The sequence below is a fragment of the Pseudorca crassidens genome, chromosome 15 (genome assembly GCF_039906515.1).
Source record: "Pseudorca crassidens isolate mPseCra1 chromosome 15, mPseCra1.hap1, whole genome shotgun sequence".
Classification (NCBI taxonomy): domain Eukaryota; kingdom Metazoa; phylum Chordata; class Mammalia; order Artiodactyla; family Delphinidae; genus Pseudorca; species Pseudorca crassidens.
The window spans coordinates 60,132,640-60,159,065 of NC_090310.1; the positions used below are offsets into that span (position 1 = coordinate 60,132,640).

General features: G+C 54.3%; 4 protein-coding genes across 8 annotated transcripts; 2 read left to right on the forward strand and 2 right to left on the reverse strand.

The window, feature by feature from the left end:
- The first annotated feature begins 6 nt into the window (after nucleotides 1-6).
- On the forward strand, nucleotides 7-5,031 carry PCED1A (PC-esterase domain containing 1A). 4 transcript variants are annotated; one of them, XM_067707661.1, is made up of 8 exons: nucleotides 7-405; nucleotides 691-835; nucleotides 1,365-1,444; nucleotides 1,553-1,791; nucleotides 1,886-2,036; nucleotides 2,133-2,400; nucleotides 4,028-4,297; nucleotides 4,645-5,031. In XM_067707661.1, exons 2-8 carry the CDS (start codon nucleotides 712-714, stop codon nucleotides 4,890-4,892), a joined length of 1,380 nt encoding a protein of 459 aa, XP_067563762.1. In that variant the 5' UTR covers nucleotides 7-405; nucleotides 691-711; the 3' UTR covers nucleotides 4,893-5,031. The 4 variants fall into 4 exon arrangements, with proteins under 4 accessions (XP_067563762.1, XP_067563763.1, XP_067563764.1 ...); XM_067707662.1 differs by lacking the exon at nucleotides 7-405 and having other exon boundaries at nucleotides 493-835; nucleotides 2,154-2,400; XM_067707663.1 differs by lacking the exon at nucleotides 7-405 and having other exon boundaries at nucleotides 700-835; nucleotides 1,243-1,444.
- Nucleotides 5,032-6,678: 1,647 nt separating this feature from the next.
- TMEM239 (transmembrane protein 239) lies at nucleotides 6,679-14,155 on the reverse strand. 2 transcript variants are annotated; one of them, XM_067707666.1, is made up of 3 exons: nucleotides 14,066-14,155; nucleotides 13,356-13,428; nucleotides 6,679-12,290 (listed from the first exon to the last, which is right to left on the reverse strand). In XM_067707666.1, exon 3 carries the CDS (start codon nucleotides 12,274-12,276, stop codon nucleotides 11,821-11,823), a length of 456 nt encoding a protein of 151 aa, XP_067563767.1. In that variant the 5' UTR covers nucleotides 12,277-12,290; nucleotides 13,356-13,428; nucleotides 14,066-14,155; the 3' UTR covers nucleotides 6,679-11,820. The 2 variants fall into 2 exon arrangements, with proteins under 2 accessions (XP_067563767.1, XP_067563768.1); XM_067707667.1 differs by having other exon boundaries at nucleotides 13,356-13,416; nucleotides 14,066-14,137.
- C15H20orf141 (chromosome 15 C20orf141 homolog) lies at nucleotides 12,366-14,072 on the reverse strand. The gene is given in 3 exon segments (XM_067707665.1): nucleotides 12,366-13,270; nucleotides 13,356-13,545; nucleotides 13,548-14,072. Coding segments are annotated over 3 exon segments (498 nt in total). The 5' UTR covers nucleotides 13,618-14,072; the 3' UTR covers nucleotides 12,366-13,032.
- Nucleotides 14,156-19,174: 5,019 nt separating the features above from the next.
- Nucleotides 19,175-26,052, forward strand: CPXM1 (carboxypeptidase X, M14 family member 1). The gene is made up of 15 exons (XM_067707668.1): nucleotides 19,175-19,460; nucleotides 19,653-19,980; nucleotides 21,273-21,434; nucleotides 21,622-21,731; nucleotides 21,839-21,978; nucleotides 22,084-22,174; nucleotides 22,800-22,950; nucleotides 23,035-23,123; nucleotides 23,451-23,574; nucleotides 23,662-23,858; nucleotides 23,946-24,125; nucleotides 24,210-24,507; nucleotides 24,681-24,820; nucleotides 25,472-25,574; nucleotides 25,676-26,052. Exons 2-15 carry the CDS (start codon nucleotides 19,809-19,811, stop codon nucleotides 25,912-25,914), a joined length of 2,196 nt encoding a protein of 731 aa, XP_067563769.1. The 5' UTR covers nucleotides 19,175-19,460; nucleotides 19,653-19,808; the 3' UTR covers nucleotides 25,915-26,052.
- The last annotated feature ends 374 nt before the right edge of the window (nucleotides 26,053-26,426 follow it).

A 26,426-nucleotide genomic window follows, 5' to 3' on the forward strand; every position in this document is an offset into this window, starting at 1 on the left:
TTGGCCGCCGCCGCGCCCCTCCCACGCCCGGGTGGGCCCGGCCCTGGCTCCTACTCCCCACGGCGGCCACCCCTGCTGCCTTCCTGTCCCCTCGGGCGTTGGGGGGTCGGGCAGAGCAGGACATGGGTGACCGGAAGTGGGAGTTGTGAGTGTCGCAGCCCGGGGCGGGGAGGGCCCAGGCGCTGTCGGGCCTCCGCGACTCACGCATGGAGAGTGCTGGGCGTCGGGCTGCGGACCGACCGCTAACCGGGACGCACGGGCTCTGCTGGGCAGAGGCTGTGCTGAAGCGACCGGCCTCTTCGGGCGCGGGAACATGAGGCCAGGCCCGGACCCCGCTGCGGGAGTGGCGCGCGGTGTGCGGGCCTGCCCGGGTCGCGGGTGAACGGCGCGGCGCCCCGGGACTCGGTAATTGGCGCGAGCGAGCGCGCGCATGCGCGGGGCGGCGGCGGGCACGTGGCGGGGCGCAGGGCTGCACCGCGCGGGAAGCGCCTCGGTGTCCTGGAGCCCTGCGGGCCTGGCGACCTCCTGCCTCATGTGCCAAGTGTAATGGAGACCGGCGCCACCATGGGCCCCACTCTGCTAACGCCACCTGGTCCCTGTAGCCCAGAGCAGCCCTGAAGGGGCCGCCGCTGGTCTCGTTTATTCCGTGTGGGCCCTGGAGCCAACCTGTCCTGAGTCTCCACCCTGCAGCCCGTCGTTGTTGGCGGCGGCATGGTCTTCTGTCTGGAGAACGAGGAAGCGCGTCGCCCGCTGGGAAGCACCATGGTCCAATTCCAGGCCTCTGAAGTCCAGCAGCTGCTACACAACAAGTTCGTGGTTATCTTGGGGGACTCAAGTGAGTGCCCTTCTAGAATCACACTTCCCGGTCCCACACCTGCAGCCTGTTTTCTGCATCTGAACCCTCTGCCTCCATCTCAAATCTCCTTCCTGATACCTAGTCTGGAACAGTCCAGTAGGTTTTCTCTTTTTATTTCCCTAACGCCTTACACAGGTGTCCTGACAGATGTAGCCTGTCAAGCTTTTCACCCCATCCTTGCTCAGCATTTTTCTTCCTGACAGTCCCCCACAATGTCCCTCATGGAAGCAGTGGATTGTGCTGTCTGTCTCTTGGGTGACTTGGCTGACTTATTTCTGCCAGGTGATCTTGGGTCACTATATACTGAGTTGAGAAGTGATGTACAGCTAGAAGGAACAGAGGTAGTGCCAGGACTTTGTAACCTCACCTTCTCTTCTGTCTCTAAGTCAACACTCCACAAAGGTGGTGTTGGGCAGCCCCAGCCCTGGGAAGATGGGAGGCCTGGATTTGGAAGGAGCTGGGGTGGAGTGCAGCCTGCCTCAGCCGCAGGATCTCTGTCTCCCTGCAGTCCAGCGGGCTGTGTACAAAGACCTGGTGCTTCTGCTCCAGAAAGACTCACTGCTCACAGCCGCCCAGCTGAAAGCCAAGGTGAGGGAAGCTTGGTGGCCATGCCAGTGGTGGGTGGGCACAGACTCTGGCCTGGTAGGGTCCTCCTCCCTGGCATGGGTCTGACCAGCTGGGTCGGGGGGTGGGCAGGGGGAGCTGAGCTTTGAACAGGACCAGCTGATGGCTGGGGGTCAGCTGGGTGAGCTGCACAACGGGACACAGTACCGAGAGGTCCGCCAGTTCTGCTCGGGTTCTGGCCACCACCTTGTACGCTTCTACTTCCTCACCCGCGTTTACTCCGAGTACCTCGAGGGAATCCTGGAGGAGCTGACATATGGGCCTGCCCCGGACCTGGTGATCATCAACTCCTGCCTCTGGGATCTCTCCAGGTTGGGGCGGGGGGAGAGGGAAACCAGGGGTGGAGGTATGGCTCAGAGGCCACCCACCCCTGTGCTCTTGCCCACCCTTTGTGCTACCCAACAGGTATGGCCGCTGCTCGATGGAGAGCTACCGAGAGAACCTGGAGCGGGTGTTCATGCGCATGGACCAGGTGTTGCCAGACTCCTGCCTGCTGGTGTGGAACATGGCAATGCCCCTAGGAGAGCGTGTCACTGGGGGTTTCCTTCTGCCTGAGGCAAGTGACCAGAGCCCCTTAGGATAGAGGACGGGGCAGCTGACTGGTAGATAGAGGACCCTCCCTTCCAAACCTGCTTCATTCTGTGGCTCTTAGATGCTGCACTTTATCACTCAGCTCCAGCCCCTGGCAGGCTCTCTGCGGCGGGATGTGGTTGAAGGGAACTTCTACAGCGCTACACTGGCTGGGGACCACTGCTTCGATGTCTTGGATCTCCACTTTCATTTCCGGCATGCAGTACAGCACCGTCACCGGGACGGTGTCCACTGGGACCAGCATGCCCACCGCCACCTCTCACACTTGCTTCTGACCCACGTGGCTGATGCCTGGGGTGTGGAGCTGCCAAAGCGTGACTATCCCCATGGTGAGCCCTACCACAAGTGGGGACGGTAGTGATGCAAAGAGGGCCCTCAAAGCATAGGGCTCATAAACAACAGGACAGAGATCCTCAAGGGGAGTAGAGGCCCCTTGAAGGACCGTTGTGGATCCTGAGTGCTCCTTCCTTCCCCTGGGTTTCTGTATGGTCTAGCCGTGTGGTCATCTATGTGTATGTGAGTGAGCATTGAGCACATAAGGCAGCATGTCAGAGACCCTTATGCTACAGATAAACGGAAAAGGAATGGGAATACTTTTAGACAGGAGTAGATGTGGGGGGTGGAAAGGCAGAAACAGAGGAAAGGTAATCCAGACAGTGTGGCAGAAACAACGAAGCCCCTTGGCTGGTGCTGTCACCCCCTCAGTTCCTGCCTGCTTATAAAGGGAACGTCGTGGGTGATTGTTCCATGTCTGCTTCTGCCCTGGATCGTGTCCTCCAAGGCTAAGGTTCCTGCCTCACTTGTTGACAACTCATCCCTTTAAGCCACTTGTCTAGGACAATTGCTGTGTACATACTACCTACAGGATAGTGTTTATTGAATTGGAGACACGAGTCATGTTAGAAGGCTGTAGTAGCATTAAGGGATGTGAGGGCATAGAGAGGTCAAGAATGTCACTTTTAGCCTGGAGTTGGAGCATCAGGGAAGTGAATTAGGATCTTGATTATATAATAGTCCAATTTCTTTGTTTTTTTAGGTGAGAACTAAATCTCATCTAAATCAGTTGGAGAACTGATCCCCAACAAATGAAGGGTTGCTCTAAAGGTTGTAAGGCTAGTTTATCGTGGCTCAGGTCTTCTGAATCCAGTTTGGAGCCACAGAAATAGGAACATCAAAGGGAAGAGTTGGGTGGGAGGATGAGTTGGTGAGTTTGGTTAGGGCAGATCTCTTTGAGGTACTGTGAAGATGTTGAGTAGATTTCGAGTCAGTGATGCCCAGCAGGGAGATGGCAGCTGAGGGCATGAATGTGAACAGACGGAAAGAGCAAAACAATAGCCATGTTTTGGAGTTGGAAGGGAAGAGGGGCTGATGGAGGAAACAAAAGGAGACAAGGGTAGAGTCACTTTCAGGGAGGACAGAGGCTCTTGGCCACGTGACTTGTCAGGAAGTGAGGAAGTGGTTACATTTCATAGGATAAGTGTTGAAGGAGTGGAGTAGGGTTAAAAGAGGTAGTGAGCAGTTGATGGAGAGAATGGCACCTGGGCAAAATACTCTTTGTGGGAGGAAATATGAAAGGAACAAGGGCCTACTGGGAGAAGGAAGTGACAGGATCTTTGTTTTTAAGAGAGAAGGTTTACTAAGCTTATTTATTGGTCTGTGGCAAGGAGCTGGGAGAGGAAAAAGCTAAAGATACAGGAGCTGGGCAACAGAGGGAGGAGACTGGAGGGGAGCATGAGGTCAGAACTAAGGCAAATCCACTGACTATTGAGACAGGCAGGGAAGAAAGAGTGCAGCTTGGGCTTGGCCTGAAATGAGAGGGGATGAGGAAACCTGTGTAGGAAGTAGAGGGTGCTGTGTTCTCCAAGAGGAGGGAGTAGAGGTTTAGAAGTGTGGACAGCCACAGTTCAGGGCGGCCTGGCTCCCCAGGCCTACCTAAAACAACCATCCCATTCCTAGACCCATGGATTGAGGACTGGCCAGAGCCGGATCATCTCTTCCAGGGGAGCCAGGGGCAGACCCCAGCCTTCAGGGAGCAGCTGGCCTTGCCCCCACCCTCTCCTTTACCCCTTCCCATGCATTTTCCCTACCCTCTTCCTCAGCCCTCCCCACCTCCTCTGTTTCCACTCCTGCCCCAGGATCCCCCTTTTTTCCCAGGCCAGCCCTTCCCACCCCATGAATTCTTCAACTTTAATCCAACAGAAGACTGCTCGATGCCACCCCACTTAGGTAGGTGCCTCTACAACCTCCCAGCACACCTTTCCCAGCATCCCCTTGAACCTCCCCCATCCTAGCCTCCTGTGTCCAGGTGGGCTGAGAGGAGTTGGGTAGCCCTTGTGCCCCCAGGCTTGGGTTCAGTCACAGCTGAGTCTGGAGCAGCATCCGTAGACTCATTAATTAGCTCATTGATTGTCACAATTTCCTGACTTGGAAGTAGGGGAAGTAGTATTGCCATTTTGCAAATGGGGAAATTGAAGCCCAGAGAAACTCACCCTGGAGGACCAGAACTGCCTGAAGGCAGAGCTGGGCTCACCCTGGCCAGAAGCCCATTCTGATAATGGCTGGTTCTTTTGTAGGATGTAGCCCCGCAGTGAACTTTGTGCCTGGCCCCCTGCCTCCTCCAGTCTCCAGCCCTATCCCCCATGGTCAGCACCGGGGCCTGGCCGTCCACCGGGGGATGCCACGCTGTATTCACACCAGCCCCTACCACATGCCAAGGACAGGGGCACCCTGCAGGCAGCGTCCCAGACACTCAGACAGGCTGATCCATACATACAAACTGGACAAATGGCCTCCTCCCCATTCGGGGACGTGGCCTGGGTAGAGTGGATCTTATGCTGGAGCTGAATGTGCCAGTGGCCCTGCAGTGCCTGCTTCCCACCCCAGGTGCTGGGCCAGGGTATCTTGCTATGCCTGGCATTGTTGTTGTCCATTGCTGTCACCAATAAAGGCATGGAAGAACAGAGTAGCATCTTTTTGTGTAAGGGAGTAGGTCTCCCAGCCATGATCTTAAAAGTTGGGGAGGCTGCCTCTGGGCTCTCTGCGACCTTGGACCTTTTAACCCACGCTGTTTAGAAATCATTGAATGCATCCTTCCTACTGTCTCACACACTTGTTTACACCCTCACCAGAACACACGTGTACTTAACAAAGACCCTGGAGGGGTTCTTTGTTGTCAGCAGCTCTTTGGGATTGGGAAATATCAAGGGCTGAGTTGAAATTGTCAATATTTTATATGCAGTTTGGAATCTGGCTAGATCTCACCTATACCAGTCTCACACATTCATGTGTATGTTCAACACTCATCTGCTCCTGGAGATACAAGATACATACCTTGCACAATTTCTTGGCACATGGTAGACACTCATTAAGTGGTTGGAACTAAACAAAAAGCTCCCGAGCCCATGTGGGAGACTGATTAGAACCCTCCTCCTCTCAGAAATCACCCAAGCGAAAGTGAAAATGAGAAACAAATGTAAATACCATATCTGATGACCAGGAAGGAGCAGAAACTCCAAACAGTGAATTAGGTGGATAGGCTGAAAAACGCAGTGGAACCACTGCTTGGTACAAATCAGTTTGGAAATTCTTGGGCAGCATTTACTAAAGTTGAACATTTATGTACTCTGTGATTCAGCAATTTCACTTCAAGAGAAATGAGTACATCTAGACAGATTTACCAAAAGACCTGTGCAAGAATATTCATAGAAGTTTTTTTCATAGTAGCCAAAACTTGGAAACAAGCCAAATGTCCATCAACAGGAGAGTGGGGGCGTCCCTGGTGGCGTAGTGGTTAGGAATCTGCCTGCCAATGCAGGGGACACTGGTTTGAGCCCTGGTCTGGGAGGATCCCACATGCCACGGAGCAACTAGGCCCATGTGCCACAGCTGCTGAGCCTGCGCTCTGGAGCCTGTGAGCCACAACTGCGGAGCCTGTGTGCCACAGCTGGTGAAGCCCACGTGCCTTGAGCCTGAGCTCCGCAGCCGGGGGGAAGCCACCGCAATGAGAAGCCTGCAATGAAGAGTAGCCCCTGCTCGCCGCGACTAGAGAAAGCCCGCGCACAGCAACGAGGACCCAATGCAGCCAAAAACAAATAATTTTTTTAAAAAAAGGAGAGTGGATATTCGTTCCATACAATGGGATAGTAATAAAGGAAAACAAATGCTGATAGATGCAACGACATGGATAAATCTCACAGATATAATGTTGAAAGAAGCCAGAAACTAGAATACATTTTATATGATTTTATTCTGCATGATTTCAAGAATAGGCTAATCTATGGTGATAGAAATCAGAATTGTGGTTACCTTTTGGGGGAGGTATTGATTGGGAAAGGGCATGATGGAACTACCTGGGGTGATGGAAAAGTTCTATCTGGCTGGTAGTTACATGGCCACACAAAGACACACAAATATGTTAAAGTTTATTGAGCCAGAGACCTCCCTGGCAGTCCAGTGATTAAGACTCTGCCCTTCCAATGCAGGGGTATGAGTTCAATCCCAGGTCAGCCTGCATGCCGTGCAGTGAGGGCAAAAAAATTTTTTTAATTGAGCCATACCCTCGATATTCGTGCATTTTATTCATATGTGAAATGTATGTATTATATGTCAATTAAAAGGGAACCAGTGGAGTTCCCTGGTGGCCTACTGGTTAGGATTCACTGCCATGGCCTGGTTCAATCCCTGGTCAGGAGCTGAGATCCCACAAGTCGTGCAGTTTGGCCAAAAAAAAAAAAAAAAAGAATCAGGATATCCAGGAGTGGTTTAACATTAAAAAGACACCTAAAAATTTAATTCACCATATAAACAGCATAAAGCAGAATAAGTAGTCCTTTTAGTAGATGAAGAAAAAAAAATTTTTTTTAACATTCAACATCCACTCATGATCAAAACTGCTACTAGCAAACTAGGAGTAGAAAGGAATTTCCTTGACTGGATAAAAGTTAACTATCAAAACTCCACAGTAATTCTTAATGGTGGAAACTTAAAAGCGGTTCTTTTAAAATCAGGATCAAGTCAAAGTTACCTGTGAACAGCAATTCCATATACCATTGTCTGGGAATTCCAGCTTGTATAGGCAGAAGATGAACACAAAGGAAGAGGACCTATTCTCATAACGTCTGGCTTTTAGATGGATGTGGTATCCTTGGGTTTAGAGGGCTTCACAACTTACATATATGTTACAAATATTTTGCAAGTATACAGTATCACATATCAATTTTAAAAACTTTTTTGGTTTTAGACATTTGAAGACACAGGCCAGAAAATATGATAAAAGCTACAGCTCCTAAGTTCTTTTATTTTGAAGATGGAAAATATTTGAAAGGTAATAGAAATGTTTGCTCAGCAGAAAATAACTTGTCCAAAGTTGGTTGCATCCAGATCCTGACAGAACCTTACAAAAGACAGGTCTTTACCCCCGGAAGGATGGAATAATAGACTAGGGTTGGGACAGCAGTTGGAGACAGTGAAGCCAGCTAGATTGGGCCCTTCCTTCTCCTGGATTCTCATGAGCTCTGCCCTCGATGCCTCTGGGTTTCAGGCTGGGGAACTCAGGCTAGAGTTTTGGGTTAAGGAGATTTTGAGGAGCCAATGAAGCCGCCAGTGGGCCGGAGATGCTCCTTCCTGGCCCCAAGATCTACCCTCTCCGCCACTGCCGGCCCGGCCCGGGAGATACCTCTCCCCCTCCTCATTTCCTTCCCACACCCAGCCAAGCCCGACTCTTCGTAGCCAGAGCTGGAGGTCTCCGCTAGGGGAGCAAGCCATGCACCGAGTCAAGGGGCTGCGATTCCGGGGGTGGAGTGGAGGTGGGGGGAGGTGTTGATTTACGGGGGTGGCTAGCACTTACCCTATGTGGGTGCCCACAGCCCTCTGATCCCTGGCAAGGCTAGGGATTTCCTTCCCAACATAAGGCCCATGGGCACCCAGCTGTGCCTCCACGGTCAACGCGCGAGCTCGGCGCTCTCCAGCCGTCGCCCTGACCCCTCTCCCGCGCACCTGAGCCTAGAGGTCGCTCCTGGGGCAACCTCCCCGCGCAGCGCAGGTCTTCTCCTCCTCCTCCTCCCCCAAGGATCCAGTCGGCCCCCTCCTTCTCTGTGACCACGGACTCTCGGCGAGCAGTGCTGCTCCCCTCACCCGCTAGCGGGGGCGAGGCCGCCCCCTTTCCCCGGCACAGAAGCGTCTGGGTGAGAGCGCCCCCTCCAGGCTCCCCGTAGCTGGTCCTGAGCGGTTCCCTGGGCACCGCACCGCCTGCTTCCAGAGACCCCTCTTCTTCCCTCTAGGGTGGCCACTGACAACTCTAGCTCAAGTGGAGCCCCCAGCCTTATGATCCCCCTTGACACCGCCCTCTCTGACCCTCCCGCATCCTGGCCGCTCCTACTCATTGCTCCCCGGTCCTTGGGGCAGAGGAAAGTCCTACCGGGCGCTCCTGCTCCTAGGCGCTCCCCCAGGGTGCGTGTATGCCGCTGTGGATCCTCTCTCCGCTTTCTCACATGCAAGGCCCCTCGCGGCTGACACCTCCTCCACTCCGGTTCTTTATGCTCCGCCTGATCTGATTATTTTTCTGGCCAGGCCACAAGCGTTACTGGAACCCCACCCCATCTGAGCCCGCTGCGGGGTTGGATGGGGTAGGGCCAGCAAAGAAAACTCACCCAACCTCCCAGGTCACTGAGGCCAGTGGGACAGCTTTCCCTTCTTGGCCCAAACGGAAGGGCTTAGAACTTCATTCTAGCATGTTCATTCTCCCCAGACTTGCATTATTAAGCGTTTTAAGTCTAAATGGATGACTTTGTCTACATTTAAAGTAATTTCAGGAGTTATGTTTTTCTTCCCTCTCTGCAAGGTCCCTCACTTTATTTCCTTTTATCTGTGTACTCCATCCATCCCATTTGGCTGGCTCTAGAGTTCGCCATTCCATTCTATTTTTTGTTCTTATCAAGAAAAAAAAAAAAAGAAGAAGAAGAAGAAAGTGTCTGGTTTTGTTGGCATGCATTTTAAGTTTGTGTGAAAAAAATTGCATTATTTTTCATTCAGCTTCTTTTCACTCAACGCTAGGATTTCAAGATCAATCCATATAGCTTCCACCCTTTCTAACTGCTGCCTCCTCTCCACAGTGCTCATCCACCGTGTTTCACATTTTCCATTTCCTGCCACCACCAGTGAGTGCAATCATCATTCTCAGACGTATCCCCTCAACATATCCCCTCACCTGCAGCGCTTCTCACAGTGTGCAAAGTTATCCCTTGGGAGTCTTGTTAAAATGCAGGTTCTGATTCATCACACCTGGGGCGAGGCCTGAGACTCTACATTTGTAGCCAGTTTACAGGTGATGCCTATACTGCTAGCCCTGGGACCACACTTTGAGGAACAAGGCCATTATGGGCCTCTGTGAGAATTCATTTTGGGTTGCTGGGTCACAGGGTATGTGTTGATCTAATTTGATAAGTATTGCCTATCTGCTCTCCAGTCTGGCTGTGCCACCCTACCCCACACCAGCAACGCAGGAGGGTAGAAGATATATATTTGTGTGGGGAAGGGAAGAAGGCCTTCTCCTTGCTCCTGCCAAAATCCTGCCCCCCAGCGTGTCTGGTCTGGGCTGAAACCTCCTCTCTCAATCAGAGTGGCCCCAAGGCTCTGGAGTGATGTCCCTGGCTAGCAATGCACGGCCAAGTCAATGATGGGCCCAAGATTGGCATCCTGGCTTCATCTCTGACAGAAGCTTAAAGAACAGGCATTGAGAAGCCCTGAGGTCTTCAGTTAGGTTATATCTCCTCCATTGCTTTCCCTTTAGTAGCCTGTTAGGCTGGACTAGGACTCAAACAACCTGGCCTTGCCATTGGCAAGTAGCTATCCTGTGCCTGACTTCTCATCTCTAAAATGGGATGGTAACAGCATAGCTACAGTTTGTGGTGTGAGGAGTCAGTCCAGAAACTTTGCCTCACATACCAAGTGCCCCACAGGGGCCCCAAGACAGGTGTTCTTGCCTTTGTTTTAACCAAGAGGAAAATGAAGTTCAAGAAGGCTTAGCAATTTTTACCAAAGCCATGGAGCTAGAAAGTGACAATGCTGGGATTCAAACCCAGCTTCAGCTAATACACCAGAGCCTGTGCTAACCATGAACCTATTCCACCTCCATGTCCTCCCTTTGCCCTTGCTACCAGGTCATATTTCAGGGAGAACTGAAAGGAAAAAAGGAGGACTGTGTCTGGGGTTTCAGGAGCTGCTGTTGATGACTAGTGGCCAGATGACCAGAGTTAGGAAACTCTGCAGCGAATGGGTTTTAGCAAAAATGAACCTGGGTTCTAGGGGCTGGTCACCAGGGCTTGAGTATTTAGCTGGCAGGAGAGGGGCCTTTTGGTTGAGGGATTTAGGAACAGGGATTTTAGGGTTATGTATATAGTGGGGTCAAGACTAGATTGGGGAGGGTCAGGGATTAGGTGGAGGTCTGGAGTGAGGTGGGGGTCAGGTGGTGGGTCTTATCTATCAAATGTCTTACCTGTAGTAACTGATCACTCACTGTTTTATTTGGAGGGTTAGCTGATGTGTGAACAGCCAGCATCCTGGGCATCAAGGGATGCCACCTTCCAAGGCCCTCCTGGTGCTGTAAGCAGCTTGTTGGGTTGGTTTTAGAAACCCGTGGGCTGTGCTTTCCCCACTCACATAGCTGTGCAAGACTTTTCCTGGCACCAAGCCCCAGCCCCAAGCATTTCACAATCAGAAGAGTTCAACACCTGCATATTTTGAGATTTCATGGCATACAACCTTTTACATTTTGTTCACATTCGTCCATCCGCTGTTTACCATGGTAGGGCCCCAGTTGTATCCATGACAGAACATTTCTCTGAAGGCCTGGAGAAGCTATCTGCTCTTTAGAGTTCAATACAATATCGTGCAGTTTTCTGGTCTTTTCAAAGTACTTCACACATAGGTATTATTGCCTTTGACTCACAACAGCTCCATGACAGGACCCACTTAATACCAAAGCTCAAAGAAACTAATTGGCCAAGGCCACACGTTGCATAGGTGGGTGAAATGGGACTTCTTGTTTGTTTTTCCATAGCAAACCTCAGGAGTCTTAAAGAGTAGGTGCTCTCTGGGAACCTCACTACACTGGTTGGCCCATTTCCCAGAGGTGGGGATGTGGACTGAGGCAGGAGGTAGGAAGTCTAGGGAGTGGGGAATGCTTGGGCAGAAAGGTCCGGAAGGTGAGTTGGCTGAGGTCCCATGAGGCTTCTGGCTAGACCTCTCCCAGCTAAGTTTCTGTCAGTGGGCCCTTTCTAGAGCCTGGGGAAGTGGAAAGAGGAGGTTGGTGGGGGGAACGGCAAATACAGAGGTACCCAAGTAGTTCTCTATAAGTCTGAAGCTGAGACAGTTGAGCAGCTGCAAAAAAAAGATGCTGCCAGCTGCTAAGGGGGCCCCAGTGGTGTCACCACATGCGTGTGGGAGCTCTTGACGGCTTGGTCAAGCTCTGCCCCTGGCTAAGCCTTCTGCCCTAATGTCTCTTCTCAAAGTCCCTGCCCCCGCACCCCAAGTACCTGCAGCATCAGCTTGAGGGAGGTGCCCAGAGGTCAGGACAGTCTACCCTGCCAGTTCCAGCAACATCATGCATGCCCTGACCAGTCCCAACTAAGGCCTGAAGGTCTGGGGCCTGCTGAGGCAGGAAGGCCCTGGTCCCAACTGCCCTCCCTCTCCCCTGGGCTTCAGGCCCTAGGCCAGGGCTCAACAGACACAAGCAGCAGGATGGGGTTGCCCTTCTATTGGTCCAAGTCCTGAGCATGGCTTGGGTGAGACATGGAGGTGAAGAGGCCCATGAGGCTCAACAGTGTGGAGAAAAGCAGCAGGAAGGAGGCGGTGAAAAGCAGGGCGGGGAGGGCACTGAGCACCAGCAGCAGGACAGCCGGCAGCAGATGGAGCCACGCTGCAGCTGCCACGGGCCACAAGGAGCTCAGCAGGTGGGAGCCGGTGGTGAAGAGCGCGTGGCACAGCATCAGCACCAGCAGCAGGTAGAGGATCCCCTCCAGACCCCACAGCACACGCTGCAGCGGTTGCCGCCAGCCTGATGTGGTCCACCACTGTGTCCAGCTTGGGGGCACATGGCACACGCACCAGCGCACCCAGCCCTCCCGCGTGACCCAGGCCGACCAGGGCACCGCACGCTGTGGCCCCTCACCAGCCCCAATGGCATGCGTCTCCGCTCGCGGCTGCTGCATCACCTCTGGTGCACCTGGGGAGAGAGCCACGCCAGCTGCAGGAGCAGCCCTGGAGATGCCTGGTACCTTAGGGTGGGTGAGGGTGCAGGGGTCAGGAGGGTACCAGCATGGGTGTGGTGGGGCTTTGAGCTGGGGCATGGGTCTTACCTCTGGGCAGAGCCACCTAGGTCATGTTGCTTCCTGCAGCGCCCAGCCAGAGTGGAGCCCCCACTCTCATTGTCCCCACCCTTCCCAAAGGAGCCCCATTGTGACCTGGACTAGGGTGGGGTCCAGCCAAGAGAGGAAACACTGCAGGATGTGAGGCTTACCTGAGCCTCTTTCATGGACCCTCCAGGCTGGCAGGGAGCCTGGTGAGCCCACAGATGTAGTTTCTCATGTTTTCTTGTGGAAAGACCTCTCTGGATCCTCCTTTCCCTGCTGGCCGATATCCAGTCCCACTCCACTCTCTTGCAGTTCTTTCTCTCTGGACCCTCATTCTCCAGAACCACAGTGGAGGCCAGAATAGTGACCCCTAACCTAGAGGTTCTGAGATGGCTCCATTCCCTGCACTGGGCTCCCTGTCCCTTATCTCACTTTTTACTGATGCCCTCGGACTCAGACCTAGGTATCTACTGTCCACATTGTGGGGAGACCGCAGAGGTCCCCCAATGTAGGTGCAGGCTGGGGGATAAAGGAGTATCCTCCCACCTTCCCAGACCAGGGTGGAGGAAAGGAGGCCTGAGGAAACAGCACGGTCAGTGTATTTCCAGAGGGCATTCAGGCCCAAGGATGGAGGCAGAAAGCCAGGGCAAGCAGTGCCAAGGGCATGCCGTGGGCTCCCAGAAGTAGCCCCAGGCCCAGGAGCAGCAGCAGCAGAGCCTCCTGGAGGCTGAGTCATCCTGTGGCTGCCACTGTGGGCAGGAGTGGAGCCTCCTGCTGCCCTGGACCCTCGCCGGCCCCCTGACTCTGGCCCCCTGTGAGATGTGTGTGCTGTGGCCAGGTGGGACCTGCAGGCCTGTGGAGAGAAAGGGTGGCAGCTGGGCTTTGGGAGGTTGACCCCTTGCTCACCTGCCCAACCTGCCAGGCTGCTGTCCACTTACCGGTGGAGCAGGTCGAAGGCCAGTAAGCTGACCAGTAGCAGCAGCAGCGAGGCTGAGCCAGCTGTGGAAAAGACTGCCCGAACTGTCAGCCCCAGTGCCCCCAGCCGTAGGACACTGTCCAGGACCTGGGCCTGGCTAGGGCCCCAGGGGGACACACATGGACCCACTGGGCTACCCGATCCCTCCCCACACCCACGCCCCTGGAAGGGACTGGAACAGGATAAGCAAGGGCTTCGGACCTGGGTAAGCAGAGGCGGGTCATGGAGGGAGGTGGAGGTTACACGAAGGACTAGGGCTGGGAAGGAGTATTGCGGGGAGGACCATGGGAAGGGGTGGGGCCCTGGCAGACACTCAAGGGTGAGCTCAGGCAGTGGGGAGCTGGGCTCCTTAGAAATCTCCCCCTCCCCACGCACCCACCCACCAAACCCTCCTCACCCCCTCCCACTTCAGTCAGCCATTCTGGTGGGTTGGGCGGCTGGAGCATTGTGACCTACTGCCAGGTGGGGACCTGGGGTAAGGAGCAGGCTAATGCTGGTTCTGGCCTCATAAGTAGCGGGTAGCTTAGGCAGAGTTTAGCCAAAGGGAGGTCTGACTTTTGAGAGCTAAGACTAATCCTCTTGTCTTTGCTAATTCTCCGCCCTAGGGCCCTGCGGTGAGGATTTGAGTTGCCAGGAAGGCATTATAACCCCATCACCACCTGGGCAGCTTACCACAGGATGAAGGGCTGCTTGTCTCTCTGGTTCCCGGGGCTGGGTGTCCAGGGGCAAGTCACTCAATCTGTCTGTCCCCAGCTCTCTCCCCTGAAAGTAGGGTGAGGCCTGTGGGCTCCTGTGGGGGAATCCCCTGTGGGGGATTTTTCAGAACTGCAGTCCTGGAATGCAGAGATAGACTCTGCCAGGAAGCAACCAGAGGCTTTCTGGGGCAGGGCTCCCACATGACCTACTAAATGGGGGTGGGGCAGGAAGGGGCTGTTTAGCTGTTTGAAGCATTGTTGTTTGTGGGAGGTGTTCTGGATACTGGCATTCCAGAAATGGCACAGAGAATGACTGCAAGAGGGCTACAACATAGTAACCCCAAAATTGGAGATTACGGTCACCCTCCAAGAATGAAATTATGGAAAATGAGCATGTATGAAGGGATTGGTCACCTGGAAAAGAAACCTATCTCCACTAATAATCTGTAAATGGTTACAGAGGCTCAGTTTAGTGACTTGAGAGGCAAGAGTGGAAATGGGTCATAACTGAGAGAACTTAATCCTTGTTCACATATCATACTTCGAAGGAAAACTGATGGAGGTAGGGGTAGGGGGACAGTGACCATGCAGGCCCTAGGAGAGGAGGAGACAGAGCAAGGGTCCGGCTGCATATCTGCCTCCAGGGGATTCTGTTCAAAGATTCAAGCCTGGTGACCTTGACATCTTTGGTGGTGGTGAGCTCAACAGTCATAGAGCCAATGCCCCCAGCCCTTGGAACCATTCATTGATCGCCTTTTTCTGAGTCTTCCCAGAGCAATAAAGCAATGCCCACAAAATTCTGAGGGAAAATGATTTACAACCTAGTAACATATCTGTCTAAACGATTATCAAGTATGAGGGTAGAATAAAGACATTTTAAGCCAAACAAGGTTTCAAAAACTTGACCTTGCCTACACTCTTTCTTAGGAAGCTACTGGAGCATGTGCTTCAGAAATATAAGGAACTAAACTAAGAAAGAAGTGAGGCTAAACACAGGAGAGTGGTGATGAGAAAGACCTGGGACATCAGCTATGTTTCCAGGTGAAGAAAGCAAGCAACCCAGCCTGGAATCAAAAGATAGATGCTCCAGGAGGGATGTCTCCAGAAGAAAATGAAACTGATTATCTGCTGGGTTTTTTTGTTTGTTTGTTTTCTAATTTATTTATTTTTGGCTGCATTGGGTCTTCGTTGCTGTATGAGGGCTTCTCATTGCAGTGGCTTCTCCTGTTGCAGAGCACGGGCTCTAGGCGCGCGGGCTTCAGTAGTTGTGGCACACGGGCTCAGCTACTCTGCAGCATGTGGGATTCTCCTAGAACAGGGCTCGAACCCATGTCCCCTGCATTGGCAGGCAGATTCTTAACCACCGCGCCACCAGGGAAGTCCCTATCTGCTGTTTTTAGACATACGCAAAATGTTTAGTTCTGTTGGAAGCTTTGGGATTGAATTAGCAACTAGTGCCTTGAAAACCAAGCAAATGATAAAACAAAGTACTTGCTAACTCCAGGGAACAAAAAAGGTTGAACAATAATCTTTACATGGTCATAATATAAGCACTGAATATTGACTCCAGTGATTTAGTTCTTTTGGGAGGACGGCAGGAGGAAATGTGTATGTGTATTCTGGTGTATGTTGCGGGGAGGGGTGGTAGGAAAGCGAAATCCTTAATTCCATAGCAGGAAATCCACAGATAACATCTAAACATAAAAATCCAAGAAATAGCAATAGAAGCATAAAGGTAAATACAAGAAGGAATAACAAACAGAACTAAAAGTGGTTGACTTGAGAATAGAGAAGTATAGAGAAGAATCTTCTGTTATAGGCCTATATGTGATTTACCTTTAAAATTATATTCTGCATGGACTTCCCTGGTGGTCCAGTGAGTAAGACTCCACACTCCCAATGCAGGGGACCCAGGTTCGATCCCTGGTTGGGGAACTAGATCCTGCATGCATGCCACAACTAAGAAGTCTGCATGCTGCAGCTGAAGATCCTGCATGCCTCAACTAAGACCTGGTGTACCCAAAATAAATAAATAATTTTTTAAAAGGTCTTAAAAATTATATTCTGTAGTATTTCGATTAAAATGATTTCATTTAAAACAAGCAAATCAATATAGGGTCCTTTGGTGGAGATCAGGAATATACCCTCCCAGGATGAATGAAATACCAATTTCCTAATGTTACGTGGATGTCCTCATACGGCTTGAGATAAAATTTCCAGACACCATCAACCTCAGAAAGCTGTGAATCTCATGCATTTTAGATGGAGTTGCTCTAAACCTCCATCTAATGCTTCTCAGCCCACCTGAATCTCCTGGGGTTGAATCCTCTGGGGATCTTTTTAAAATGCAGATTCTGATATAGTAGGTCTTGGCAGGGATTCTGCATTTCTAACAAGCTCCCAGGGGTTGCTGATGCTGTTGGTCCTCGGCCACACTTTGAGGAATAAGGCTCTAGAAGACGTTGATGTACAAAAGAGAGATAGCTGGGGGAGGTAGTGGTGAGGGGAGACGGGCACGTGGGGAGATGCTTCTAGGTGCCACAGGAGTGCCCATCAAAGCTCACCTGCATCATAGGGAGAGCACTTAGTGGGGAGTGAGTACCAGGGACAGGAGATTAGGAGGCACAGAGAGGCAGCAGATTTGCCTACTTCTCAATTTGTACAGCCAGACACATAGCCTCCTCTCTTCTCTTGATAATGTTTTATTCCATCTGCGTATGTGGGAGCAAGAGGACTGTGTTACGCTGTTTCCCTACCTTTAATTCATCTGGTAGTGGCCCCCAAGAACCACATATTATCTCACTTCACAGCAACCCAAAGAGGAAGATATTATTGTTCCCATTTTACAGATGAGAAAATTGAGGCTCGGAGAGGTAAAATTACCGCCCAAGGATACGCAAACAAAATGAACAGCAGAAGTAGGATGTGACATTAAGCCTGTGTGGCACCAAAGTCATCTATCGTCTCTGCCTCCAGCCACCTGACCACACTGGGGAGCAACCAGGAGAGTCCCAGACCATCCCTTAAGCCAAAATCCCTTTGGGGCAGGTATCTCCACCCAGTCCAGCTCAGTCTTGCTCATTTGTGCTTTGCAACATAGCCTTGCTCTCGGGGGGCCACGAAAAAGCCTCCACCTGGCTCCCAGGGCTAGAGATCTGGCTGTGCAAGTACCTGCACCCTGGAAGCCACCACCTCTAGACCCTGCTTCCGGACTTGGTGCCTTTGCAGCTCTAGGCAACCAAATGGCAAGGGCCAAAGGCAGCAGCTGAGCAGGGAGAACAGAAGGGATGAGCAAGTTAGAAGGGGTGTGAGGAGGTGGGAGATTGGTGGGAGATGGCCAGCATGCCCCGTCCCACCAGTCTCTTTGGGGGCATGTCTCCCAGTTCATTGCTGGCCAACTCCTCTCCTGTAAAACCTGGCACTGTTGAGGAGGCCAGCTTCCCTCCAGCCCTGCTGGGTCCCCTCTAACCTTGAACATATTATACACATACTTTTTGAGCACTGACTAGAGACCAAGCACTGTTCTAGGCCCTGAGGTACAGCTGTGAACATTTGGGTGCAAAAGGCTCTTGTGGGGTTGCTTACCTTCTGCTGGGTGGGAGTGGGGACCCAGACAAAGAACACATAATAAATAACACAAGATATATTCAGAGAGGGTTGAGTACCTTGAATCAATAACAAAACAGAGTGAGAGGATATAGTACGTGTGGAGGCTGGAGTTTACTTTTGTCAGAATGGTCAGGGAAGTAAGTAACATTGAAAGGCCATCTGAGTGATAGGATAAAAACTTGGTGAACCAGTGCAAAGGCCCTGAGGCTGGATGGGGCTGGTGCATTGGAGGAACAGCTAGAATGCCTGTGGGACTGGAGAGATATGAGCCAGGGGGAGAACACAGGGAGATGAGGTGCGAAAGCTGTGGGTGGGGAAGAACATTTTCAGGAATAGCCTGGAAGGTGAGCGCACTAGGACAATTTGGCTGCGGTGTAGGGAAGGGCTTGGAGGAGGTGGGAGCCTCAGGAGGCTGACCTGTCCTAGCCAGGTTCTGCCCCGACCCTCTCGCACCACTCTGTGAAACTTGGATGAGGGTGGGGCCCGTGAAGTGGGCAGACTGGGTTTTGGCGGGAGGTGGAGTAGTCCTCAGGACTTGTACAGACCCGCTTCTAGCTCCACAGAGCCTCTCCCTGCCTCCCACCTCTGCGAAGCCTGGGGCCGCAGTACCGTCTTTCTGCCGCTGACTCGGCCCGGCGCTTCAGGGACCCTCCGCTTCGGCATGCCTTCCTTGAATTTTTCTAGATCCTCCTCTGGTGACTGGGTCCCGGCAGTGGTGTCCAGGCGGGGCGCTCTAAGGCGGAAGCAGGACCCGCGGGGGCCCTGTCCCAGTTTCTCCCTTTCGGGGGTTCTCTACCCAGAGCGCATGGCGTGGACCAAATGCCTTGAGGAGCTCCGGGACTCGAGTCTATGAGATCGTTCTTTCTGGGGGTGGGTCTCAGTTCCAGGAGCGCATATTCCTTTCGAGAGATCCGACGAGATTGGTGCTGACACGCTGATTTAGGGTAATTCAAATTGTTCATATGGGTAGTGACCTTGCAGAAAACATTTGCTCAGGGGCCCCGCGCACTCCGGAGGATTCCCGGCCACCTCTGGGCATCTCTTCTTACTTGGGGATGGCAGTGTCTCCCTGGCGGGATCCTTGCAAAGGCAAAGCCCCGGCCAGAGGCGCACAGTGGACGAATGCCTTCCTTCTGGGGAGGCGACCCTGGTTTGGGGAGCCAAAGGGGACCTCGGAGGGGGATGGGGAGGGTCCTGCGCCCTGGAATCCCGGGGTCGGAGGTGGTCCCGAAGACACAGACCAGGGCTGCCGGCTCCCAGAGGAGAGTGAGGAGGGGGAGGGCAGGACATGCATCAGCCTCGCCCTCCACCCCCTGCCCCAGCCCGCTGGGCATAGGCTTGGACGCCTCTACTCGGATTATGTAACCCCGGAACGTGGCAGCCGGGTGAGCAAAGGAGAGGAGGCTGGGGAAAGGAAGAGAGAGGAGAGGCGGGGCGCCGCGGTGCGGGGGTGGGAAGCACCGCCTCTAGCTGGGCCCCTTGGGTGTCCTTCAGAAGAATTCCTGGAGAGCCAGCCCTCCCCAACCCCGTACCCCAGCCGCCGCCTCAGTTTCCTCTCACCCTTCTTTCCGTCCCACCCGTCCTGGCAGGGGGTTCTGACTGGATAGATTTCCCTCTCGGTTTGTAGTTTCCTCCCCAAAGTTCTCGGCTTCGCTACCTAGGCTAAGTCAGTTAGCCGCCCTGAGCCTCAGTTTACCAGTTTGTAAGATGAGATTTGTCTGAGAGGCCACGGGTAAAGCGCCTGGCACGGGGCATGGTACACAGTAAGTGCCCACTGTGGGACAGGCGCACAGGATCGCGTGGAATCCAGGGTGCAGGGTCTTTGCCGAGAGAGGGGGCTGGGGCGCGGGGCAGAGAGGGAGGGGGAGGGTCGGCGGGTGCGGAGACCCTGGGCTGCAGCCCTGGCCCCTCCCCGCTCCTTCCTCTCCCCTCCCCTGCCTACCCCTCGGCTCCAGGGTCCGAGGCCAACTAGCGGGCTGTGGGCGTGTCGAAGGCCGCAGGGGGCGTGCGGCGGCGGCAGGAAGGGGCGGGGGGCTCCCGAGCCCCAGCAGGAAGAGGCGAACCCACCGGCCATCGCGGGCCCAGCGCGTGTCCTCGCTTTGGACCCAGCCATGTGGGGTCTCCTGCTCGCCTTGGCCACCTTCGCGCCTGCCGTCGGGTTGAGTCTGGGGGCGTCCGGCGCCTCGGTGCTGGGCCTGGCGTCGCCCGCGACCACCGAGGCCCCGGTCTCGACCCCGGCCCCGCGTAGCAGCCAGGCAGAGCTGTCCGCAGGGAACAAGAACGGTGAGCTTCCGACCCACGGCCCGCTTCTTCCGCGGGCCGGTTGTCCCACTCCTCTGCCCCCCGTGTGGCGACCCCTCCCCAGCACGCGCACACACACCACACACACGCCACACACGCCACACTCCGTGCCCAGCGCCTGTGTGGCGACCCTTCCCCACGCACACACACTCCCTGCCCGGTACAATGGCTGCTGAGTCAGCAGCCCCAGTTCCCTGCCAAACCAAGTCAGCAGTCCTGGGACAGGAACCAGTTGGATGCTATCTCTTCCAGCCCCAAACTTTCCCTTTTCACAGATGAGGAAACTGAGGCCAGAACCCGGAGGAGGGGAGAAAGAGGTGCAGACAAAGGAGGAGGGTGCAGAGCAAGACTGAGGGCAGGGCCTGGAAGGAAAGAACTGAGGAAGGGAAGAAGAGCTCTCTGCCAGGAGGAACGCGGCACTGCCTGGGGAAGGGAGGGGGAAGGCTGCCTGACTTCCCACCTTTTCAGATGTGGGAGTAAGAGAGGAGGAAAGCAAGGAGATTGGCAGCCTAGGAGGGCTTCTTGGGAGAGGCAAGTGGAACTGGTCCTGAAGGGTATCTCTGAATTAGGAAGAGCTGAAGAGGAGGGCAGCCAAGAAGGAAACAGTCTGTGCAAAGGCACAGGGCACCTAACACAAAAATGTACAGCATGTTCTAGGGGCATCTGTGGAGCTAGGCTGGGTGGGGAACTAGTGGCACCTGCCCTGTGCAATGAATACTTTGTACTGAAGGGCAGGCAGGGCAGGGGTCCAGCTCTGGAAGGCCTGAGCACCCGGGCAGACATGGATTTGAGGACAGGACATCTCAGCTCAGACGGCAAACATAATGATGGAGGTGGTACAGAGGCTTTGGGGCATGAGACCGAGTCTGGAGCTAAGGAAGGCTCCTTGAAGTGTATCTGGGCTGGGATGCAAAGGAAGAATGGGAATTAGGCAATAAAATCAAAGGTGGTGGATGACAGGGAAAGGGACAGCCGGGCAAAGAAGGAGTTAAAAAACCAAATTCAGCTCTTTGGAGTAAGCAGATAGTTCCTAGTGGCAGTGTAGCTCTCTATTGGTGAGGGCCAAGCCGTCAGAGGGGAGAAGGAATCAAGGAAGTGGCTGGAGAGGTAGGTTGGGGGTCAGACTGTGGGCCTTTAAGTCCATGCCAAGGTTCTTGGATATGTGTGGTGGGGCCTGTTGTGGACTTGCAGGCTTTCTTGGGCTGGCAGACCTCTCCATCTGGGGTTTTGTGTCATCCTTTCCTTCCCTGGTGCTCTGCCTCCTTGGTCCCCAGGGACCTCAGAACAGCATGTCCGGATTCGAGTCATCAAGAAGAAAAAGATCATCATGAAGAAGCGAAAGAAGCTAACTCCCCCCAGACCCCCGGTGACTGCCAGGGCTTCAGTGACCACCAGCCCCGCAAGGACCCTTGACCTCCCCGAGAAGCAAGAACCAGGTACCACCGTTCCAGGGGCCCTGCCCAGACTTGCAGTCTCTGGGGCACAAACTAATGTAGCTCTTGGTCTCCTGGGCACAGACATGCCCCCAGCCTGTCCAACACACTGGCAAGCTTAGGCTCAGCTTCCTGTGTGCCCTGACCACTCTTTCTCTGGTCCCATTTTACTGCTCTGTCCCTGTCCCAGACTGTCCCCCTTTGGGCCTGGAGTCCCTGCGAGTTTCAGATAACCAGCTTGATGCATCTAGCAGCCAGTCCTTTGGTCTTGGACCGCACCGAGGACGGCTCAACATCCAGGTCAGCAAGGCAACCCCTAGGACCTCCTTACGTGCCCCTCCCACCTTCGGTTAAGGCTTACCCCATACTGCCTACCTGGTTCTGATGACTATGTCCTGTGCCCACAGTCAGGCCTCGAGGATGGTGACCTTTTTGATGGTGCCTGGTGTGCCGAGCAGCAGGATGCCGAGCCCTGGCTTCAGGTGGATGCTAGGCACCCCACCCGCTTCTCAGGCATTATCACACAGGGCAGGAACTCCATCTGGAGGTGAGGCAGGATATCTCCAGACCAGGGAAGTCATGGGCAGACTCAGGAGGACTGGGGTGGGAGTCCTGGGAGCCACCCATCATCTCTACCCATCTTTCCTGCCAGGTATGACTGGGTCACATCATACAAGGTCCAGTTCAGCAATGACAGTCTTACCTGGTGGGGGAGTAAGAATCGCAGCAGTGGGATGGACGCGGTGAGAGGTCCCATGGTGGCTGGGGCCCTCTATGCTGAGAGTTGGGCTCCTGGCCCACTGTAGGGTGCTGGGCTGGGCTGGGGCTCCTCTGAGGGCAAGGAACAGTGTCCACTTGGGCATCCCAGGAGAAGGGGGGTTGTTGTCAGGATGGGTGGCACCCAGCAGACAGCCTTGGGAGGCAGGCTGCTTTGGATGCCTGTATCCTCCCCAAATCCTTCCTCCATGCCACAGCCTCCTGCTGGAACACCCTTTCTGGTGATGGGCCCCTGGTCCTTGCATCACTTCTCACCTCCTCATAGCTCTGGCTTCCCCATCTCAATGACCCCTTTTTACCCCAGGCTACAGTGTGGGGTCCTGGCCACCTCCAGGATTGGCTGCTCCTGAGTCACATGGCCATATTGGTCTAATGAGCTGTGACCAAAACGGAAAGCGTGGCTGCCTAGGGCTGCCTGCTGGCAAAGGCTGTGGGCAGCGGTCTGTGTTTGACATAGTGGGCAAGTCTCCAGCTGAGCCTACCAGGGTGGATTTTTCAGTGAGCTCAGCGGCCTGAGCTCCTTCCCTGGGCCCTCCGCCAGGCTGGCTGCTGCGGTTCAAGCCACCCTTACAAAGAACTTGATGCCCCCAGGTATTTCCTGCCAATTCGGACCCAGAGACACCCGTGCTGAACCTCCTGCCTGAGCCGCAGGTGGCCCGTTTCATTCGCCTGCTGCCCCAGACCTGGCTCCAGGGAGGTGCATCCTGCCTCCGGGCAGAGATCCTGGCCTGCCCAGTCTCAGGTGGGCTGTAAGACAAGGGTTGGATGGGCAGGGTGCACCCTCCACTGGGAACTCCCCCTTTATTGCGAACTCATCCTCTACCAGATCCTAATGGTCTGTTCCCTGAGGTCCCTGTGCTGGGATCCTCCGACACACTGGACTTCCGGCATCATGATTATAAAGCCATGAGGAAGGTAACCACTATGACCCAGGTGGGAGGATCTGCCCATCTCAGGTCCTCCGCCTACCAGGGCATAACTGGACATGATTGCCCTCATGTCCACCCTCATCTCACCCTCCTGTTGACCCCTAAACTGCCCCCATTTCCCTTGTTATGGCGCCTCCCTTATTCTGACCCTTCCTTCTGGTCTGCTGCTGCCCACTCCTGTACTGTGCCATGGTGTCCCCATCTGTATGGGCCACCACAAGCTTTTGAAGTCCTTCCGTGGCCACATGTGGTCTGACCCCTGGGTCTGATCCTCCCATGCCCTGCACCATGGGAGGTGCACTCCACCCCCCAGCTGATGAAGCAGGTGAACGAGCAGTGCCCCAACATCACCCGCGTCTACAGCATCGGGAAGAGCCACCAGGGCCTGAAGCTGTATGTGATGGAAATGTCGGACCAGCCTGGGGAGCATGAGCTGGGTACTGGCAGGTGGGGTGGGAGAGGTGGGCACAGTGGCGGGGAGGGACAGGGGCACGAGCCAGTTGCGAGCACCTATGTGCTCCCAGGAGAGCCTGAGGTGCGCTACGTGGCCGGCATGCATGGGAATGAGGCCCTGGGGCGGGAGTTGCTCCTGCTCCTAATGCAGTTCCTGTGCCGTGAGTTCCTGAGAGGGGACCCGCGGGTGACCCGGCTGCTCACCGAGACGCGCATTCACCTGCTGCCCTCCATGAACCCTGACGGCTATGAGACTGCCTTCCGCCGGGTAGGCCACTTGGCACGAGGGCCAGCCTGCTCCTTCCGTCGTGGTGCCTGGAGCCTGCTTGGCTTGAACAGACTTCGTCCCTGGCAGGGCTCGGAGCTGGTGGGCTGGGCAGAGGGCCGCTGGAACCATCAGGGCATTGACCTTAACCATAATTTTGCTGACCTCAACACACCACTGTGGGAAGCAGAGGATGATGGGCTGGTGCCTGACACTGTCCCCAACCATCACCTGCCACTGCCTACTTACTACACCCTGCCCAATGCCACTGTGAGTATTCTGGGGGCAGTGGTGGAGGGCCACCCTAGGGGCCTTTGTCTCTGTCTCCCACCCCCCTGACCTGCCCTTGTCCAGGTGGCTCCTGAAACGTGGGCAGTGATCAAGTGGATGGAACGGATCCCTTTTGTGCTAAGTGCCAACCTCCATGGGGGTGAGCTCGTGGTGTCCTACCCCTTCGACATGACTCGGACTCCGTGGGCCGCCCGTGAACTCACGCCCACCCCAGATGAGGCAGTGTTTCGCTGGCTCAGCACTGTCTATGCTGGCACTAATTGGGCAATGCAGGACCCAGATCGCCGACCCTGCCACAGCCAGGACTTCTCCTCGTATGGCAACATCATCAACGGGGCTGACTGGCACACAGTTCCTGGGAGTATGTGCCCAAGGGTGGGGTTAGCTCCGTCCCCATAACTGCCCAGTAAGACAGTCTGCTCTCACATAACCACTGGTGTCAACTGTCACCAGGAATGTGTCCCAGAGGAGGGCACCAGGAGGGCAGGGCTCCCATCCCGCCCCTTTAGGCTCCAGTGTCTGCGGTACCCCTAGGCATGAATGACTTCAGCTACCTACACACCAACTGCTTTGAGGTCACTGTGGAGCTGTCCTGTGACAAGTTTCCTCATGAGAACGAGCTGCGCCAGGAGTGGGAGAACAACAAAGATGCCCTTCTCACCTACCTGGAACAGGTCGGACCTGAATCCCCCCTGTGCCCAGCCTGCCCGAGTCACTCCTGACTGGTCTCTTCTCCATGTTGATGCAACTCCCAATAGGGAGCTGAGCCTAAGGTCAGGCTGAGCATTCTGACTCACAGGTGCCATGGGTCACACTCACTCAGCATCAGATTGACTTGGAGGGATACAGGACAGGAATCACGGTTTGCAAGCGGGGTGGCGTAAGACATTGTTAGCAGGTGGGAATAGACCTGACAGCAGTCCAGGCAATGGTCCATAGAGCTGACCCAGAGCTGTTCTCAGAACAGTCCGATTTTGCAAGTGCAGGAAATGCCCTGGCATAGACACTTCACTTTTCACAGAACTCATGTCCCTTGGAATGACTCCGTAAGTATAGTTTCCAAGAGTTCTAAAACACAAGGCCAATAACAAGAGTCACTGAACTCGGGAAAGCCCATAGATATGCCCTCCTGCCAGGCGTTTATAGTTCTCCCACTCCAGATGCAATTTGTCAATAAGGAGATATTTTCACCAGAGTATTGTCACGTAGAAGCAGAGTAGACGCACCACCTCTATCAAATTTGTGGGAAACAGAGCCAGAAAATGAACTGAAGTCCACATTTTCACACAGAAGGAAAGGGGTTTTGATAACCTTTTCCCACACAGGTGCGCATGGGCATTGCCGGAGTTGTGAGGGACAAGGACACGGAGATTGGGATTGCTGATGCTGTCATTGCCGTGGATGGGATTAACCATGATGTAACAACGGGTGGGTGTGTGGGGGAGGGGATGGGGGGAGGTGTGGGAGGCTTTAGCTGGGTCAGAAGCTGAGGACCACTGGACTCTGATCTTGCCTTTCACTCCTCTCAGCATGGGGCGGGGATTATTGGCGCCTGCTGACCCCAGGGGACTATGTGGTGACTGCCAGTGCTGAGGGCTACCACGCAGCGACTCGGAACTGCCGGGTCACCTTTGAAGAGGGCCCTGTGCCCTGCAATTTCCACCTCACCAAGACTCCCAAACAGAGACTTCGAGAGCTGCTGGCGGCTGGGGCCAAGGTGCCCCCGGACCTTCGGAGGCGGCTGGAGCGACTGAGGGGACAGAATTAACACCTCTAGCCGAAGAGCCCCAGAGCCTTGGGCAGGCTGGACCTGTCCAGAACTGAAGGAGGGGGCACGGAGAGTTGGGAGGGAGGGACAAAGTAGGGGGAAAGATGCTCAGGCTCATTAAAGCTATTTGGCACCTCAGCCAATATTCCTGTGGTCTCTATGTCCCAGGTCCTCCAGCTGGGCCAGGCCTCAGCTTCCCCGATCCTATTCTGCACACACTTGTATACTCTCATCAGTCGACTTCTGGAAAAATAGTGTGGAAAGAGGATCCCACCTGGGTTCTTCCTGAACCAGGGCTTGACAGAGCAACTCTTCAACCCATCAACTTCTGCGGCAGACACCACTTGGTGATGTGAAACATTCTGTAAGCACCTGCTCAGTGCCAAGCATGCAAGGAGTCAAGGATAAACAGTGCCCATCAACCTCCTGGGGCTCCCAGTCAAGAGGGGACAAGCGTGCCAAGGTGGAGGCTGGCTGCTGTGGGAGCAGAGACCGGGGAGGTGTACACATGG

Excerpts from the sequence above, each read along its gene's own strand:
- CPXM1 (XM_067707668.1), top strand. The coding sequence starts at position 19,809 with ATGTGGGGTCTCCTGCTCGCCTTGGCCACCTTCGCGCCTGCCGTCGGG. Across the intron at positions 21,435-21,621 it reads CCCCGAGAAGCAAGAACCAG|ACTGTCCCCCTTTGGGCCTG; the intron begins GTACCACCGTTC and ends TCCCTGTCCCAG. Across the intron at positions 22,951-23,034 it reads CCTGGCCTGCCCAGTCTCAG|ATCCTAATGGTCTGTTCCCT; the intron begins GTGGGCTGTAAG and ends ATCCTCTACCAG.
- PCED1A (XM_067707661.1), top strand. The coding sequence starts at position 712 with ATGGTCTTCTGTCTGGAGAACGAGGAAGCGCGTCGCCCGCTGGGAAGC. Across the intron at positions 836-1,364 it reads GGTTATCTTGGGGGACTCAA|TCCAGCGGGCTGTGTACAAA; the intron begins GTGAGTGCCCTT and ends GTCTCCCTGCAG. Across the intron at positions 1,445-1,552 it reads CCGCCCAGCTGAAAGCCAAG|GGGGAGCTGAGCTTTGAACA; the intron begins GTGAGGGAAGCT and ends GGGGGTGGGCAG.
- TMEM239 (XM_067707666.1), bottom strand. The coding sequence starts at position 12,276 with ATGCAGCAGCCGCGAGCGGAGACGCATGCCATTGGGGCTGGTGAGGGG.